At 38.2% G+C, this 18,606-nt stretch overlaps 1 protein-coding gene across 1 annotated transcript; it reads left to right on the forward strand.

The window, feature by feature from the left end:
* The first annotated feature begins 1,566 nt into the window (after positions 1 to 1,566).
* On the forward strand, positions 1,567 to 4,665 carry LOC141911157 (trypsin-like). The gene is made up of 7 exons (XM_074802129.1): positions 1,567 to 1,621; positions 1,882 to 2,062; positions 2,458 to 2,654; positions 2,901 to 3,132; positions 3,485 to 3,738; positions 3,964 to 4,103; positions 4,475 to 4,665. The coding sequence occupies exons 1-7, from the start codon at positions 1,567 to 1,569 to the stop codon at positions 4,634 to 4,636; spliced, it is 1,221 nt and encodes a 406-aa protein (XP_074658230.1). The 3' UTR covers positions 4,637 to 4,665.
* Positions 4,666 to 18,606: the final 13,941 nt, after the last annotated feature.

Consider the following 18,606-nt stretch of genomic DNA (forward strand, 5'->3'; position numbering starts at 1 on the left):
GATAAGTCTGTATAATGTGTGTGAATGGTACAGGTGAATTCATAATCAATTTGTTTTATGATTCTAGTCATAACGTAAATAATTGTTTATCTATAGCGGAGACTATAGCACTTTAAAATGTCAGTTCAAAAACCACAAATTAATTCAACTGTGAGCTTCTCTTCTATCGACATGTGAACATTAATTACAGTCAGTTATTAACGTACCCATTATGATGCGATTAGACTCGTGTGCGATAGTCGTCCTCATTCAGAAGATGAATTTAATTGTGTAATATTTTCATATCCAGGAATGTTTAAATGCGGCGATCAATGTCTGGACTCAGTTCCACAGTTACTGGATTCGGTTCCGCAGTTACTGGACCCATTTCCACAGTTACTGGACCCATTACCATAGTTACTGGACCCGTTTCCACAGTTACTGGACCCTTTTCCACAGTTACTGGACCCATTTCCACAGTTACTGGACCCGTTTCCACAGTTACTGGACCCATTTCCACAGTTACTGGACCCGTTTCCACAGTTACTGCACCCATTTCCACAGTAACTGGACCCATTTCCACACTTACTAGACCCAGTTCCACAGTTCTGGACTCAGTTCCACAGTTCTGAACCCAATTCAACAGCTCTGGACCCAGTTCTACAGTTACTGGACCATATTCCTCAGTTCTGGGCTGGGTGCCACATTTCTGTTATTCGAATATGGCTCAAATGGTTCTATCGGCTCGATTGAGTGAAATTGGGGGAATTGGACAATATGAGGTTGATGCCACCAAAATACCAGTTAAATGAATATAAAGCTTTCAGGACAACCCAGATCGTATGATAACAAATAACACTAATCAGAGCTGCTATTGACCAATTCTTCTCTTTAGCTCTATTTCATTTCCTCTCATACCTATCCTCTAAATAGTTAGGGAAAAACGATCGAAAAATGTATCCAAAACAAAATAGCGGCTAGCAACTTTAAAATGGTTTATTGTAGATAAACTATGGTGGCTGATAAGGGCCATAGCGTAAAATTCCTGGTATGTAAATGAGGGCGCCAGAACGCCAAAACGAAAAAAACGTCCAATTTTCTCTGAAAGTTCGTTTTGGTGCGCCAAAACGAACTTTTAGAGAAAATTGGACGTTTTTTTTCGTTTTGGCGTTCTGGCGTTCTGGCGCCCTCATTTACATACCAGGAATTTTACGCTATGGCCCTTATCAGCCACCATAATAAACCAACAATACACTATGAAATAAGCTATTTATACGCTAAACTGAAATGAATATTTGAAGCTATAACGCCCGGATATCAAGTCAATTTGAGGTTTCTTATTATCGGGTCAGAAGCGCCACGTGGATGTAACCCCCCCCGCATTAACTGGCTGTAATCATAATGATCATATCAATCATAACAATAGATGCAACTGTCAATGTTCTTATCATTAATGAGTTAATGATCTCTACTTATTGTGTTCTCTAACTGATAAGTATTATCGGTAAGCTTGTCCAGACTGTATAAAATGACCAGTGGTCAGTGTTGTGGTTAGTGCTTCAGTCTCCATAGATACTGCAGGCAATGATGAAGTGGTTAATTGTTGTGTTCGTGGTTGCATTGGTGCACCAATCAGTCGCTGGTGAGTTTTCAGTTCCAAAGTTCTGGATTCAGTTCCACAGTTATATATTGATTCCACTTCCACAGATCTAGATGAATGTGGAATTCCCCCTGGATCCAGATCCACGGTTCTGGACTGTGGAACTGGATCCTGGAATGATTCCACAGTCGTGCCTTCAGTCCGAAAGTTGTCTTCGTTTGATTAAGGGAGTACTTTAAAATATTTGAACCAAACGCTTGAGGTTTTTATGAATTATCGAAATTTGTTCTGTCTTTGTGTAGAGTATTTCGAATGCGACAAACAACTAACACAACACAGCGCCACCATCGACTCGCATAGAAACTACGGCTCGGTAAATTTACCAATCGTCGACTGTCGCTGGATCCTCGTAGTACCGAGCGGATATGACGTCATCATCGAAACGGAAGAATTCGATATACCGAAACAATATCCATCTTACAGGTAAGTTACGCAGTCACGTGACCGCCCGCTTCTGGGATATTGAGGGCCACTTTTAAAACTATATCATCAACAAACCGTGGTGAATTTAGTTAACAATACGGCATATCGACAAATTTTAGTTCCGCTATTATTCGTTTGATGGCACTTGTCAGAACCGGAAATTGAAACCTGAATCCGCCATGTTTTAGTTCATCTGAAACAAAAAATCTCTCGCTTCAAGCGTTATTTGACTAACTAAACCTCGTCACGCATAACCCTTTATATATTTAATACGATAAAATTCCCAAAGACTACAAAATCATTATATATTTACTGCTTTGATTTCAGGTTTAACACGACTCATTTACCAATCTCTATTATCATTGATATGAATATAATTGATATTTCTGTTTCAGTTGTCAGTCTAACGATGGATTGCGTCTGATATCTCTAATGAATTCTAATTCCTGGTCCCGATATACGTATTTCTGTGGAGATAAAGGACCGGCAATGCGCATTAAAGACGTTCATTTAGTTTATCTGATGGTAGTAAACAATCACTCGAACGCGAAGGGTTTCCGTATTAAATACCGATTTGTAGGACCGGACGCGAGTAAGTGAAATATGATATCTTTACTTACTCGGTTCAATGGTATCATCTCTATTGTGATATCTTTCAATGAAATTGCCAAAAATCAATCCGATTTTTAGGATGTTAGAAAATGGAATTAGTTTAAAAAGCTGAATGAAAATCAATTTATTTATGCATTAAACGAGTGATAAACATGAAACACGAACAACTTATTCGAGCAAATTTTAAATATGTTTTAAACTAATATCCATTGATTATTTGCCTTAGCTACAACTCGTGCCCCGATAACGAACGGACCGAGTATTCCCTGGGACGGTGAATGCGGCGTACAGAAGATCAAACCGATTCTAGGAAATGGTTTAGACGGATTCCGTATTGTCGGTGGTCGGGAAGCTCGTCCGGGTAGTTGGCCTTGGATGGTTCGTATGTATGGAGTAGGTTGTGGAGGAACTCTCATTCATCCTCAATGGGTAGTGACCGCTGCTCATTGTATCGGCATGTAAGTTTCAGCTCTAGGGGGTAGAGCGGAGAGTGTGAGCGGGTCAGAGAGGGAGGGGAGAGCTAGAGAGAGTGCGGGGAGAGAGAAGGGGCCGAGAGTGGGGGGAGAGAGAGAGGGGAGAGAAAGCGCAGGGAGAGAGAAGGGAATGGAGAGAGTAGAGGCTATGAAGGGGAGAGATGGTATTTTCATACTAAGAATTCTTGCCGCTTATGATTCTTGATACAAAGATTTTTCAACAACTTTAAAAAATTCTAATAACAAACTGTTTAGAAGAGATAAATACACGCTTAAAGAATCAATCTTGAAATAAAGAGTCGTTTGTTGATCGCTGATGTTTGTATATATATTTCAGCGGCGCTGACCCGAGACGTTATCAAGTCGCTTTAGGTATGCATACACGCAGAGAATCAGACAGACAAGTGATACAAGTGGAGAAAGTCTTCGCTCATGAACTTTACGACAAAAGTCGAACGAATCGAGACATCACTTTATTGAAACTGGAACGGCCGGTGAAACTGACTGATCGAGTTTGGCCTGCTTGTTTACCATCGTCGGACGTGTACGACGGGCAGAAATGTTACGCTACCGGCTGGGGTGCTACGAAAGGTAAATGACAAGATTAAAATCCACAAGATTAAGCAAACGAAATTTACAAAAATCTAAAATTACAATACACGACGTTTTGGACTCAACATCAATAACTTCAGTTGAATATCAAACTGTATTTGATGAAAGCTGAATGAATTACTCAATACATTTTGCTGAATGTCAATTTTTTATCAATAGCAATGATTTGAACTGATTTGATTTTTATGTTTTGTGAATTTCTAGGAACGAGTAATCACGGTAACTTGAAACAGGCTTTATTACCAGTTATAGCCAGAGATAGATGCAACAGGTACAACTACGGACGTGTTACTGAGTATATGATATGTGGAGGTTATGTAGCTGGAGGTCACGATTCCTGTCAGGTGAGTGAAGCTGGTGCTGCTCTATTTTTGACGCCGTAAAACACAATGATAATCCATTTAATACAATAGTAACTACTATGCATTTTCTGAGGTGAAGTGTGTCCGTCGGTGTGCCGACATTAATATTGAGGTCGAAAAATATGCATACATATTTTGGCGTTTATTTTCTAATTAATCAAATTTCATGACTCATTTTCTATTTAATAAATTCTCATATATTTCCAGGAATGAATTTTGGTTGAAATTATATTTTGTGTTATATTTATATATGTCATTTTACAAGGCGTCCAATAAATTCGAAAATTAGTTCCCTTGTTTTTAACCGATTTTAGCAGACGATCACGTAGTTTTTCGTGTTAATGATTTTGTAGGGTGATAGCGGCGGACCATACGTGTGCGAAGTGAACGGACGCTATGAACTGAAGGGGGTCGTCTCCTGGGGCTACGGTTGCGCCCAGCGGGGTAAACCAGGAGTTTATACAAACGTCATCAAATTCGTTGATTGGATCAATGAGAAAATCGCCAATAACTAAAATCTCGATTGTATTATTGCGAATTTCGTTAGAGCAAAATAAAATATATTCTATAAAATTCTAAATAAAGAAGCATCTTTTTGTCTGGTTTCTGTTCTTTGATCTGAAAAATGCACGAACTCAGATGAGTTTGACGAGGAGCGATTTGTAAATGAACCGTGTTGACCTCTATGGTGTGAAATCAGTAATCCTGAAGACAAATAGTACTGCGAAGGCTAGCTTCATTTGACTAGAAATTACAAGCTTTATTTCATAATGCAATGAGTAAAGCTTCATCAGGAAAATGACGCATGATGAAGCTATTGTGTGCACTAGCAGCGAAAGCTTGTAATTTCTAATAAAATCACTTAACCTACGTATTACTACCTGTTTACTCATTTACCTGATGATAGAAGCACTAGTTGCAGAAGTTCATGCTTGTTTACTATCATAACTATTTTCTATATATAATAGTTACGTACAATGTATACTACCACTGATAATCGACGAAGTCCCACAATTGGAATTTCTAAAAGATATAATCTATTAAAACGAAACCACAACGTTTCGACTGTTGACTAACAGAATCAGGTGGAACCACAACGTTTCGACTGTTGACTAACAGCCATAATCAGGTGGAACCACAACGTTTCGGCTGTTGACCAACAGCCATAATCAAGTGGAATGATCCATTCGAATTGTGGGACTTCTTCGAATATCTACAGTGGACACGGAGGATAAGAAGGCTTCATTCAACTATACTTGGGATACTTGGGATTTTCGCTGATATTCTTTTTCAGCGCACTAATCAAAGGGTGCAAACGTCAAACGCTATGGTCCGTATTGTCCTGCTGGTGTGGGAAATTATGGTCGTTCAGTTGTTAGTCTGGTAACATCAGGAGGACCGGTTACTGTAGTAACATATACGCTTACAACTGGCATGATATAATAGTGAAAAGAAAACAAGGTTTCTTAATGTTTGTTCCTACTGACTGTGACGGTTATGTTCTACAGGACGGAGAACGTCAGATCACTATGACGTCACATTGTCTCGTGATTACACTTGAAAATCGACGCCTACCGATAGAAAACATAGATGTTTTATCAGAACATGGATATCAAAATATAGCTGCAAAGCAGCGATGACGGTTTTCTGCAAAGCCATTCACTAGGACGATGAGAATCGTAGTTAATTGAAATACTGTTACATAGAATAAAATGCATCGACAGATTCGAACCTAATATGCAACCAATGTGTAAACGTCAAATGTGATTCAGCTTTGAAACCGAACATACGTGGACATACAATCAACAAATATAGATTTATTCGACCAGGCATTTATTTTGGCATTCAAACATCAGTTACTCTACATGCCACCAACCTCGGGGCCATAGCGTTGTCGATTATGCACTAGTAGATTATCACTTGGTCGACTCACTGTCATGTTTTAATATCTCTGATGAATACGGGATATCGACAAATTCAAGTTCTTGAATTACTCGTTTGATGGCGCTAGTCAGAACCGGAACTTGGAACCTAAATCCGCCATGTTCTAGTTCATTTGCAATAAAAATCTCTCGCTTCAAGTTTTTGGTTAGCGATATTTTACTTACTATACAACGGCACGCATAATCCTTTGAGTATGATACCCTGACAATGTGTTGAATTCGATAAAACCTCAATTCGAACGCTAAAGATCACTAGAAATGTAAAAAAACTACCAAAAATCACAAATTTAGCGATGACGCTCCAAGCAGCTAACGGAAGTAATGACAGGTGCCGGGTGTCAACACTTTGTTGTTGAGTTTAAGACTCTTAAGGTAAATTTATTGCAGGCTACACTGATAAATATGAAATAATATTATGAAATGAAATTGATTTTAGAAGGACTAAACTCGTAATATGAAATGTACCAGGCCTCAAACCAACAATCAAAATTGGGCCGTCAAGTGCTGCCACCATGTGATACCTGGCAACCAGTCCTTACATCGTCAGCAGTTGCAAAATGTTTTTTGATAATTTTAGGACACTTATAGTGATTTATAGCCTTTGCAGTGAGGTTTTATCATATCCAACGTAGCGGTAGGATATCATATTTAAAGGATTATGCGTGACGATATATAGTAAGTAAAATATCGCTCGTTAAAAACTTGAAGCGAGAGATTTTCATCGCAAATGAACTAGAGCATGGCGGATTTAGGTTCCAATTTCCGGTTCTGACTAGCGCCATCAAACGAGTAATCCAGAACTTGAATTTGTCGATATCCCGTATTGCCTTTTACTGATCATTGTATGCTTCAAATTTCGATATCCTTGACAATAGCTAGTCGAATTGAACGCCACGAAGAACCAGAAATTAATCACGCTCTAGATATGGCTATTGGGCAAAATGAAGTCTTACGTGCCATGAAGATGTTGAAGAGAAATAAATCTGCTGGGGTCGATGGACTAAAAGGAGAAGTTTTCATTGCCGGAGGGCAACCGATTATTCAGCAAATAACAATTTTATTCAATATTATTTCAGATAGCGGCTTTTACCCGGAGGCATGGAGTCAAAGATATATAGTGCCCATACATTAAAGTGGGCCACGAAACGTAGCCAATAATTATAGGGGAATATCTATTTTATCTGTTTTTGGAAAACTATTCTCTACCATCCATCAACCATGAATGACAGATTATCGTCATGGTGTGGTTTCTATCATAGGTGAATTACAGGCCGGTTTTCGGCAGATTTTTTGTACTAAATGCTGTTATAAACCATATTGTCTATATTAAACATCGGAAGCTTTTTGCAGCCTTTCTGGATTTCTCAAAAGCATCTGACCATGTCGACCGAAAAAAACTGCTCCAACAACTCGTGTCTAATGTAATTGAGGGGAAGCGTCTACGTATCATCAAATCTATGTATTCCTTTGCTAAATCATGTGTTAAGTCGAATAACTCGTACTCTGATCATTTTCAATGTAACAAAGGAGTTCGCCAAGGCGAATGTCTCTCGCCTTTATCATTTACTCTATTTATAAATGATATGGAGGAATGTATTAGATCAAATAACTATGACGGTGTTGATTTAAGTTTGTTAAAAGTAATGATACTTCTCTACGCAGACGATACTGTCATACTAGCCGAAGCAGAGGCAAGTCTGCAGGTAGCACTTAATAATGTATCTGACTATTGTGAAAGCAGATAAATTATGATAAGACTAAAATCATCATTTTCCGTAAAACTGCCAGTAAGGGTCCCAATTTTCTACATAAACGGGCGTGCCATTGAATGCGTTAATAGGTTCAAGTATTTAGGTCTTATGTTTAATTTTAATGGAAAGTACAATGCTGCTGTTGACACTTAAGCCGAAAAAGGAGGTGCAGCTTACCATGCTTTTCTGAAGCACTCACAGCATTTCCCACTCATGAACTCGGAATTGTTATTAAAATTTTTCAATAGTCTAGTTGTATCAGTCCTGAGTTATAGGCGTGAAATATGGGGTTTAAAAAACAAATGAAGTTAGAGAGAATTGTGATGAAGTTTTACAAATCTATCATAGGGTTAAAACAAACTACCCCTGACCGTTTTGTCTATGGTGAGCTCGGTATTTTCCCCTTAATTATCCAGAATAAGGTGGAGATTCTGAAGTATTGGCCAAGGTACTAAAATCCAAGCCAAACAAGCTTACGCGAAAGTTATATGAAGTTATGCTTGCTGATATATACAGTCACCCACGGGTACGCACGCGATCTATTAAATAACCTAGGCTATGGACAGATATGGCATGACCAGAGTATAGAAAATGAAAAATGATTTTTCCGCACTATTGAGCAGCGACTCAAAGATCAATTTACCCAGGCATAACTGGTTAAATAATTCCAATTTAAGCCAAATTTTGTCGAAGTTTTAAATCATCAATTATGTACGAGCCGTATCCAAATTTAAGAAAACACATCCGGATATCAGTGGCCAGATTTAGGTGCTCCAATCATAATTTTCGTGTTCAATCTTGTCGTTGGCTACGTCCTGTCTTGCCCTATCATGAAAAAATATGCCAACACTGTGATCTAAATGTTGATGAAAACGAATATCATGTACTAGTAATCTGCCCCTTGTGTAGGGACAAAAGAACGAGACACATCCCACAAAATATTTTTGCAACCCAAATATTTATAAAACTGTTCGTTTTCTAAAAAACTCATGTATTATGAATGACCTTCATTTGTTTCTTTTAAAAGTCAAAATTAAGCGTGAGTCAAAATTAAGTATTTCTATTATTTAAATGATTTGTTCTCCGTCATCTGTATAATTTGTATGTATCATGATTATTTGTCATAAAAGAAATATTTCTTCGACAATGAAGTTTATTATTATCAAACTCTGTGCTTAAAGGACGACTCCCAAAAATAATTGAAAGTACCAGATGTTCTGACGGACTAATGCGAAATACACGAATCAATAAACGAATCTAACGACCGAATTCAGATCTAAGAGCTACGACTTTATTGTTCACTGCCACGTAACAAAAAACTACTTCACCACCACCTCAAAAACTCACTTCCCTTCAAACCCCCAGAGGTAGCCTAAAGTTGTGTTATAGTGGTTCCTCGTATACAAAGTAATACACCAAAGAAGAAAGTATCTGCTACGTGTGTGTAAAAAGAAATGATGGCTGTAAAGGAAGCTTAATGACGAATAAAGAAATCACTGGTCCAAGAGAAACCGCTGAATTTAGTCATTGTAAAGATATGACAGAAATTGAAGACAAAAGCAAGATTCCAGATGAAGAAACGAGCTGAAAATACGAGAGAAATTCCGAATACATTCAGAAATAATTTCAAGATTTAACAACCCAGATGTACAAAGCCGAATACCTCACGCTGATTACTCACAGGCACGAAAGTAATACAGAGAGTTCGATGCAAGAAATATCCGAAAGATCCTGCAACCATGATGAACTGTTCGTTACAGATATATGGTATCTCAGAGAGGACGGGGAAGAGTTCCTGAAGTATGATAACGCGAGCACAACATCAAGAATCGTAATTTTTGCAATAGACGTATGTTTGAAAAAAAAAACTCAGTGAAGCTGATACGTGGTTTTTGGACGGAAATTTCCAGACGGCACCAATCAACTTTGTTCTTGTATGTAATCCATATCCCTCTGGCTGATTCTGCTATTTCTAAAGTCTATGCATCCCTTCAAAGGAAAACTCAGGAAAAATAAGAAGAATTTCTCACCGTATTATGTGAAAAGTGCGATGAGAAGGGACCATATCTCTTGTCGAAAACTGTTGTGATAGATAGGCAGACAAAGGCATAGATTGACATAAAACATCATTTATTTTTGGCGAGGAAATTGGCAAACAATAATCAGTCATCTCTTCGTGGTTGTCTGATGATACTGTCCGGTCCTTCCGGTGGAAATTCTAAATAAACCGCTTCACCAGTTTCATACGACACCCAACCGCAAAGTCTGGCAGGTTCACGTGACCCAGTGTATGCCGCTAGTTCGCCGTAAAAATTCCAATCGTTGCTGATAAAACCATCGCAATAGATCTTGTGATCTGAGAAAATTGAAATACTTATACACAAAATAAATGACGGCTCGAACGGGTTGAAATAAATACAGTGCTGAAAGAACATGTCAATTGTGTAAAAATGGGATTGGGGACGAATTTCGCTACCCTTTTTACTCAGGCGCGGATCCAGAGCGAAGGTTTTAGGGGTCGTAACCTCCCCCCCCCCCCCCAGCTCAGCTACCAAAAAGTTTTTTTTCAATCGTTTTCTTGAATTAATGTACTCAAGACAAAGCGGGTGAACAGTATTACATAATCGGTACCATACCATCTTATATGCCAAACAATATGCCCCTATATTGCCCCTATCAGATATTTTAGTCGGTTGTTTAATATTAACATTCTTTATGAACCCCTCCTGGAAAAAATCAGATCCGCGCCTGCAACTGTACACATTCAAATGATAGTAGGGTATTATATCTGGACGGAAGATCTTATACGAACCCCAACCTTTTCAAACATAAATCATTAAAGCAAACCAAAGGCAGAACCGAACTTCGCAAACTGTGTATTTTCATTGGTAGAATTATCGGGATTTTCACTTGATTCCCTAAAAATAGCTCGCATATAAATTAATATTTAAATAGGTATCTACCTACTCTACGTCGTATAATGTATTTATTTCTATGTACCGTATAAATCACTCAAATTGTCTTTGTACTAAGACCAAAAGTTTATCAAATAGAGTAAAGTGAAGGAAAGTTAGTGAAGTATAGTCATCGTAGTTGGGAGGATCATTGGTGGATGGTGGGTTGATATATATTGAATATATATTGTCATCAGCAGAGAAAAATATACCGTATTGTTTATTCTTCTTTATAAGTGTGTGTACTACACTTAAATGACAGATAATCAAGAACACGCACGTATTAACAAAATACTTTGATATATTAAAAAAATAGAACATCGTTGATGGGGTAGCTATATTTTACTCAGTATCGTCGCCTCGGAGTATTCTAGCTCCGTAATCTCACACCTGACGTTAATCTTTAGGGTGAGATCGAAACGTCATGTCTTTTTTGAATGAATAGATTCTCGATTTTGATATACTCTTAATTTGTACGTAGTGGGTTTTTATCTTATTATCTTCCAACAGATTTAAGTTTTCGGAATGAATTAGCAGTTAAAAACTGGATGAAATTTGCCTTGCTACAGTGTTCTATAGCAGTACATCCTCGTTTGCCAAGGTTTGATTACCGACGAGCTCACGCCAATACAAACCCTGGCCGCAAACCCTTCATTGTTCTATTATAATCGCCCACGATTTCTTGGGTGGACAGGTTAACGTTCAGCGCCCACCAGTCTATCTAGCCAATGAAATGCGCGGTATCTTCAGAGCAAACGTCGTGCGGTATAAACGCATCTGAATTGGCACGCTGTTTTGGCACTAAGGATCGAGTGAGTGGTTTAATTGTGAACTCGCATTCTAATTAGGCATGGGCCAAATTTGGCCCGGGCCAAATCGTCTCCGTGTGATCGCGGCTTTAGGCTGCCAATCCAAAAATCATAATTGAGATTGGCCTTCTCGATCAATTTATCGTACAGATTTTACTTAAAATTGATAAACTACGTAATGAGAAAGGTTGACTCTAATATGAAATATGGAAATTGAAGGCGTGGTAACCCGACCCTGGTACCCCAGCGTCACTAGCTCTAAAAGACTTGCCTCCTTCACACATTTCAAAACAGTAATCTGTAGCTTTTTCACGTGGTTGTCCGCCCTCTTCACACGGTCGACCCTCTTCATCGTTACACGTTCGTTCTTTTTTTCCGAGTCCGCAGTCTACACTACAACTACTCCATCCCGACCACTCGCCATACAAACCTGAACAAACGCATACGAATTAATGTCTTGGACTGCGCAATGATTATCTGTATATTGATACGAAGCTATGTACCAAATAGTGTCGACGTGGAGAAGAATTTGTCTTTGAAATTTTGTGTGTGGTAGTCAATCATTGTATTACGTATTATATGTATTTTGTTTTTCTTCTCGTTTCGAGACCATATATAATGTCCCCGGACGGAGGCAGACACAATTTTCGCAGGAATTCTAATCATAGACTCTCACTGCATCAAAACGATTTTACAGAGCAACTCCATTATGCAGTCACAATGGCCCAAGAGTTCGAGTCCCGCGTAGCTGCGCACATATTTTGTTCACCCCGGATAGTTCCCGGTTTACATCGCACAGGTCACCATAGCTCATGCGGTCTCCACGGGCATGGACACATTAGATTTTTAAATGGCCTGAATAAATTCCGTTGCCAATATAATGAACAGTTTGAAATTCTGGGCCAAAGGAAATCACCCGTGGTTTCCACGGGTATAACTCTAGTATATTTTTGTAATAGGGGCTGTTGAAAGATTACCTAACGCGTATGGGGTTAGCAGTAGGTGTGTCAAAAAGTTTGTTACAGCAGGTTAAAGATTGTTACAAAGGGGCCTGATGGGGTTGTTTGGTGTCTGATCATCTGTTGAATTACAACTGTTGGAATTTCTCGGTAGATGAATCGCGTAACCCTTTTTGGCGTAAAACCAGGACAGGATTGAAGATGGGCAATTTTCTAATGTTGATGCTCTGTCTAACTCTGGAACTGTTAAACATTAAATACAACATCAACATAACTCATTAAGAATCAAAAGTTGAAGTTCAAAACTGGTACGTGGTAAAGAATTTAGCAAAAATTTAGCAAAAATTTCGGGGATGTGACATTATCGTATTGTTATTTTGATCATTATCGTAATTGGATTGTTAGGTAATGTAATAATATAAAAGGGACTCTGCCGGGGCCGAATTGGCACCGATCAGGCCCGATTTGACCCGTGCCTAAACAGAGAGCGCGCTCACGCGCAAATCGCTCAATTATCGATACTAAAAAATGCTCGAACAAAGCGAAGTGAATCATTTCCAAATTTTAGCACTGGACAAGATGATTGCGTTTGAATTGCAACAGGTTCCGGAATTGACTCACTTCGCTTTGCTTGAGCATTGTTTAGTATCGAGTGAGTGACACGGGCCAAATTTGGCTCGAGCCCTCTCTGTGCCAATTAAGCCCGGGCCAAATAGTCTCCGTGCGATCGCCACTTACCTAATGGGAACTGCGCCGAAACGATTTTCGTTGATACGAAAACTAACGCAAAGAAAAGTAACAAATTTGTACTGAAATATAAAATCCCCATGGCGCTGTAGAGGTGGACTACGTCTGTTAAGTGTCCAGTCTGCGTGGTGTTTGTATATACGTGATATTTAGTGATGTGATGTGATGTGTAAGGAATTGCAATCACTGGTGTTACCACCAGACACCACGCGATGATTGATTCGAATAACCGCATTGTTCACCGGTAAATTAAAATCAAACTTGACCAAACGATTCGAAATATAGATTTTGAACGATTATGAAATACGCGGTCATAACCGTTGAGAAAACTCGGATAATTACATTATATACTGTTTCATTGTCAATAAATGTATAAATATGTAAATCTTGCAACTAATTTTATCGCTACAATAATTTAAATACAATATTTATTTTGTCATGTATGTATGCAGTATATATTATACTAACAAGTTACATACTGAGTATATGATATGTGGAGGTTATGTAGCTGGAGGTCACGATTCCTGTCAGGTGAGTGAAGCTTTTTATGCCGTAAAAACAAATGTTTCTATATATCGATAAATACCATGCGTAATTTAAGGGGTTCTGTGTGAGTCTATGTGCACGACGTCATCAATATTGACGATTCCAAATGTGCATACGTTTGTTTTCTAATCAATTAAATTCTAATGACTAATTTTCTAACACATGAATCTTTGTACTTATGAAAATGAATTCTGATTGAACTGGTATGTGTCAGGCGTCGATAAATTTGATAAAAGGTTATACTGATTTTTACCGATTTTAGGAGAAATTCACGTATTTTAGTCGTATTTATGATTTAACAGGGTGATAGCGGCGGACCTTACGTGTGCGAAGTAAACGGACGCTATGAACTGAAGGGTGTCGTCTCGTGGGGTTACGGTTGCGCTCAGAGGGGTAATCCAGGAGTTTATACAAACGTCAATAAATTCGTTGACTGGATTAATGAGAAAATCGCCAATAACTAAATTCGCGATTTCATTATTGTGAATTTCGTTAAAGCAAAATAAATAATATTTTACGACGAAAATGATCATTACTTTGTCCGGTTCTGTTCTTGGATCTGAAAAATGTACAAACTCAGAAAGAGTAGAGAAGCCGTGTTAACCGGGTGTCAAATCGGTTGTCATGAATACAGATAGAACTTTTATAGGATGACTTTATGTTATTTTATTCGAGTAACTTCATGCACATCAGCAGTGAAAGTTCTTAATTTCCAATGAAATCTAGTGAACCTACGAGGCACTATTTGTATTTACTGATCCGCAATACTTATATTTAGAAAATGAATTTCAAACGATGACGGAAATCTTACTGCACATCAGTCCGAAATAATTTCTCTTTCATGACGAAGTGGTGGAATATAGTTAGCGGATCATACACTAATGTGGGTCGACTCTGGCAATCAACGAGTGTTTCAATGCACGTCGACTGCCAGAGTCGGCTCATGTTAGTGTCTAGATAAACGGCTAACGACGAGCATTGCGGGAGCACCTCACGGTAACTCGGTAAGACAGTAGATTGTGCTTAGAACTGAGCCGAGCATGAGGGAGATCATTTCGGTTGCGGTTTGTGTAAATCCCTGCATCCGGCCTGTATTTTTTCTAAATTTGCACCGAAAATAAGCCAAGACATTGTGACGTATTTGATCATTTTAGGCCCAGTCGCACTGACAGATTTGACCGAGATATAATTCTCAATAATATATACAGTGCAGAACTGAAGCTGTCCTTATGATATATATTACAATAGTGGACGATAACATTTCAAATGAAACCGTCTGCTTATTTTAGGGTGGAACCGTAGCTAGACCGCACCTAGATACTACATATTATAGTAGACCCGGAAAAACTACTACTATTTATAGGCTAACCCTTAAAGCCCACCCTACCCCTAACCCTAAACCGGCCTCGGCTGTGATTGTGAAACACATATTATATAGTGTTGTTAAAATACAGTGTTTATCTATGATAGCGTACTGAGGTCTGTAAAAATAGAAAATTAGACGTAATCTACGGAGTGATAGCTTTAGTGATTCAGACGAAATTGTGGATTAAATCTGCAACTCCTTGGACGATTATTTTACAATTAATGATCATTACAGAAGGAACCCCACCGCTACTGAGGGTGTTGTTTTATTGATTAATTGGTTGAACACGTTAGAGATTTCATGTCATCAAATTACATGATTATTTGCGCGTGACTCCGAATAAATCTGTCATATCGGAGCGGTTCATACCTTAGTGCGAGTTACGTCTAGGATTCGCTCTTCAAAAGTGATGATTTATAGGTTTAGAATTCAGACTCGAGCTTGTAATATTATTCAACTTCGATATATTTCCATCTTTAATTCATCGACCGCAGTAGCATCAGCTACAGCAGCTACAGCATCAGTTCATCATCCTTCAACCGCTTCAGTGATTCTATTCTATCTAGTTCTAACTGTACAGTTTATGACGTTGCATGAAGATTCGCGGGATGAATAATCAGACATTTATAGACAAGTCGTTGTATTTTATACCGTATGTAGAAGCATTAGTGGCTAATCACGCGAAGAGTCACGCGACTAACACGATTCGTATTATTGATATCACTGTTTTGACGGTTATCTGTATTCTAGGAATATTTGGTAATCTTATGATTATAATATTGATGATATCTCCAGAGTTGTGGAAGTTGTCTTACAGTCGTTTCTTCCTCGCTCTTGCCATTTCTGATATTCAAGTTATTCTACATTTTCTCATAATTCTAATCAATACGGTGACGTTGTCCGATACGGTAAAAGCGACCTCGTGGTTAAGCTGCGCGATGCAAGAATATATGGTGTGTTGCGCAGGTGCTTTTAGTCCTAGTTTATTGATTTTGATATCATTGGAAAGGTTATGCGTCGTACGGTACCCGTTCCGCGGACCTCGATTCTGGACACCTAAAACCGTGTCTATATCGATATTTGTACTGTTAATCGTTGTATTAGGTGCCTACGGATTCATCTTCTTTACGATAACTTACAACGATATGATTTTAAACTGTGTTCTATCGGAAAGCGCGATTTACGCTTATTCTAAAATAGTGCCGTTAATGTACAGTTACATACCGATAACTTCATTAGTTATATTGAACTCTTTATTAATCGCTTCAGTAAGATCCATGCAACAGAAAGTCGACTCTACACAAACAAATAATAATCAAGTTACTAAAATATCCATTTTAGTTTGTGCGTTTTTTCTGATTACAGTCATGCCTAATATAGTAGTAGCGACGTTAGTTCTAGATCCTCAGTGGTCAGAATCGTTGAAAATTCCATATCTCGTCACTCATCGCATATTCTGTTTTAATTATGCCGCAAATTTCTTTATCTACGTCATATCCGGTCGACGCATTCGAATGACGATAAAAACTCTTTTTACTAAATCATGTAAATCATAAGTTTCTCACTCAATACTATCTCATCCCCGCACCCAAAATTATGGTTCACCTAACCTGATGATATGGCCGTGTCGATTTCGTTGGTTGCCAGTTGCACAGTTGTGACTTAAGTCCAAAAGTGGTCTGAAATCCTAAGACTGATTGATCTTTATTTGTTAGATTGGCTATAGAATCCAAGTCGGTCAAGGACTGATATCAGATCTAAGCCATTACTGTGCAACAGACGCCAGTATTCTTATTTAAGTCTCAATCACTTCCAATAATGTTCAATAATCGAATGGAATTGGCTGGCGAGGATAGAAATTACATTCAGAAGCCGAAAAACAGCAAGCAGTTTGTTTTAAAGTCGAACTACCCGTACTCACTGGTAAATGCCAATTTCACGTTGTTTGGAGCCATTTTAGAACAGTGTCACTTCGACCTAGAGAGATTTCACCTACCCTGAGTGTTACTTGATAAAAGTTCCTGTGTACCAAGTTTAATCGTAATCGGTCCATTTGTTCAAGAGATATAGACATTTATCCAAAGCGACACCTATGGAAAAGAGTGGAAATGGTTGCATACCAACCGTTAAGTAGATATTGTGTTATATATATATATATTGAATAATGTCACCAACTCTTTCATTCATTTAGAAATAAACTACTGTATTGAGCGAAGTATCCTTTAAAATAAGTGGCCTTTACTAGATAAAGGATGAAGCAAATATTTGTGTTCAAAATATATAAGTTAGTAGAATCCATTGATCAAAAAACAACCCGAGTCAAACAGATGATCATCATACTACAAAGACCTCGCTGGGCCAAAAATTAGCCCCAACCCGAGGCACTAACCCTAGTTAAGTTATGTATTTATTCACAAAATAGATTGATACAAAGCATTTAAGTATACATGTATAATAAAAAACAGTGTAGCAATAAATTATGCGAGGGGTTAGGAAAAGCCAAGTTAACGGCTTAAACAAGTCCTTTCCCCTCCACAACATACAAACCTTCTCTCACCCTCTCACAGCAATCATTCACTCGTTACGCAATCATACTAGAAAAGTAGCATGACAAATCTAATCAAGAATTATTAGATTTATTATGATAAAAAAACCGAAAAGAATCCAAAGGCTAACATGCTAATGGGCTCAGTAATTACTATAATTAGATGAGATTTTAGGGATATAGTGAAAATATTCAGTTGACGTATAGATTTTAGATTATTTGGCAGTGCGTTCCAATGTTTAGGTCCTTGAATTTTGATAGAGTTAATTCTGAGATTTAATCTAGCAAACTCTATGTGCAGGTTTTTGGGTCGACGTGAGGACCACCTATTACGTGTAACATTACGAAAAACGAAAAACTCGCTAAAAACTGAGGGCAGCAAATTATTAACTGTGAAAAAACAAATGTAATCAGTTGAAGTTTGTAAATATCATGCAATTTTGGGATACCCAATTTCTTAAAGATCGGCGAGGTATGCTCGAGCCAATCCGAGCGTGTTATTATCCTGACTGCCTTCTTCGAAATACGAGAGTTCCCCCAAACGATATTGGAATATTGCAAATGTGAATGAACAAGACAAAGGTAAAGATTTTTTAGCACATCAGAAGGAACGAAATACTTGAGCCTGTTAAGGAATGATGATATGATCTTTCCATGTTAATCTCTGATCGAATATAACTCCCAAAAATTTTGCGTTTTCAACACGGGTTTTTTTTTTGTCCACCGAGGAAAAGATTGAGATGGATATGGGGTTCAAAACAAAAAACCATAAACTGTGTTTTTCAAATATTAACAGAAAGCCTATTTTGCTCTAAACCATTGTAGGAGTTTATCTAATTCCGAGTTCAATAGAAGTTCTAACTCA

The sequence above is a fragment of the Tubulanus polymorphus genome, chromosome 9 (assembly GCF_964204645.1).
Source record: "Tubulanus polymorphus chromosome 9, tnTubPoly1.2, whole genome shotgun sequence".
NCBI classification, from domain to species: domain Eukaryota; kingdom Metazoa; phylum Nemertea; class Palaeonemertea; order Tubulaniformes; family Tubulanidae; genus Tubulanus; species Tubulanus polymorphus.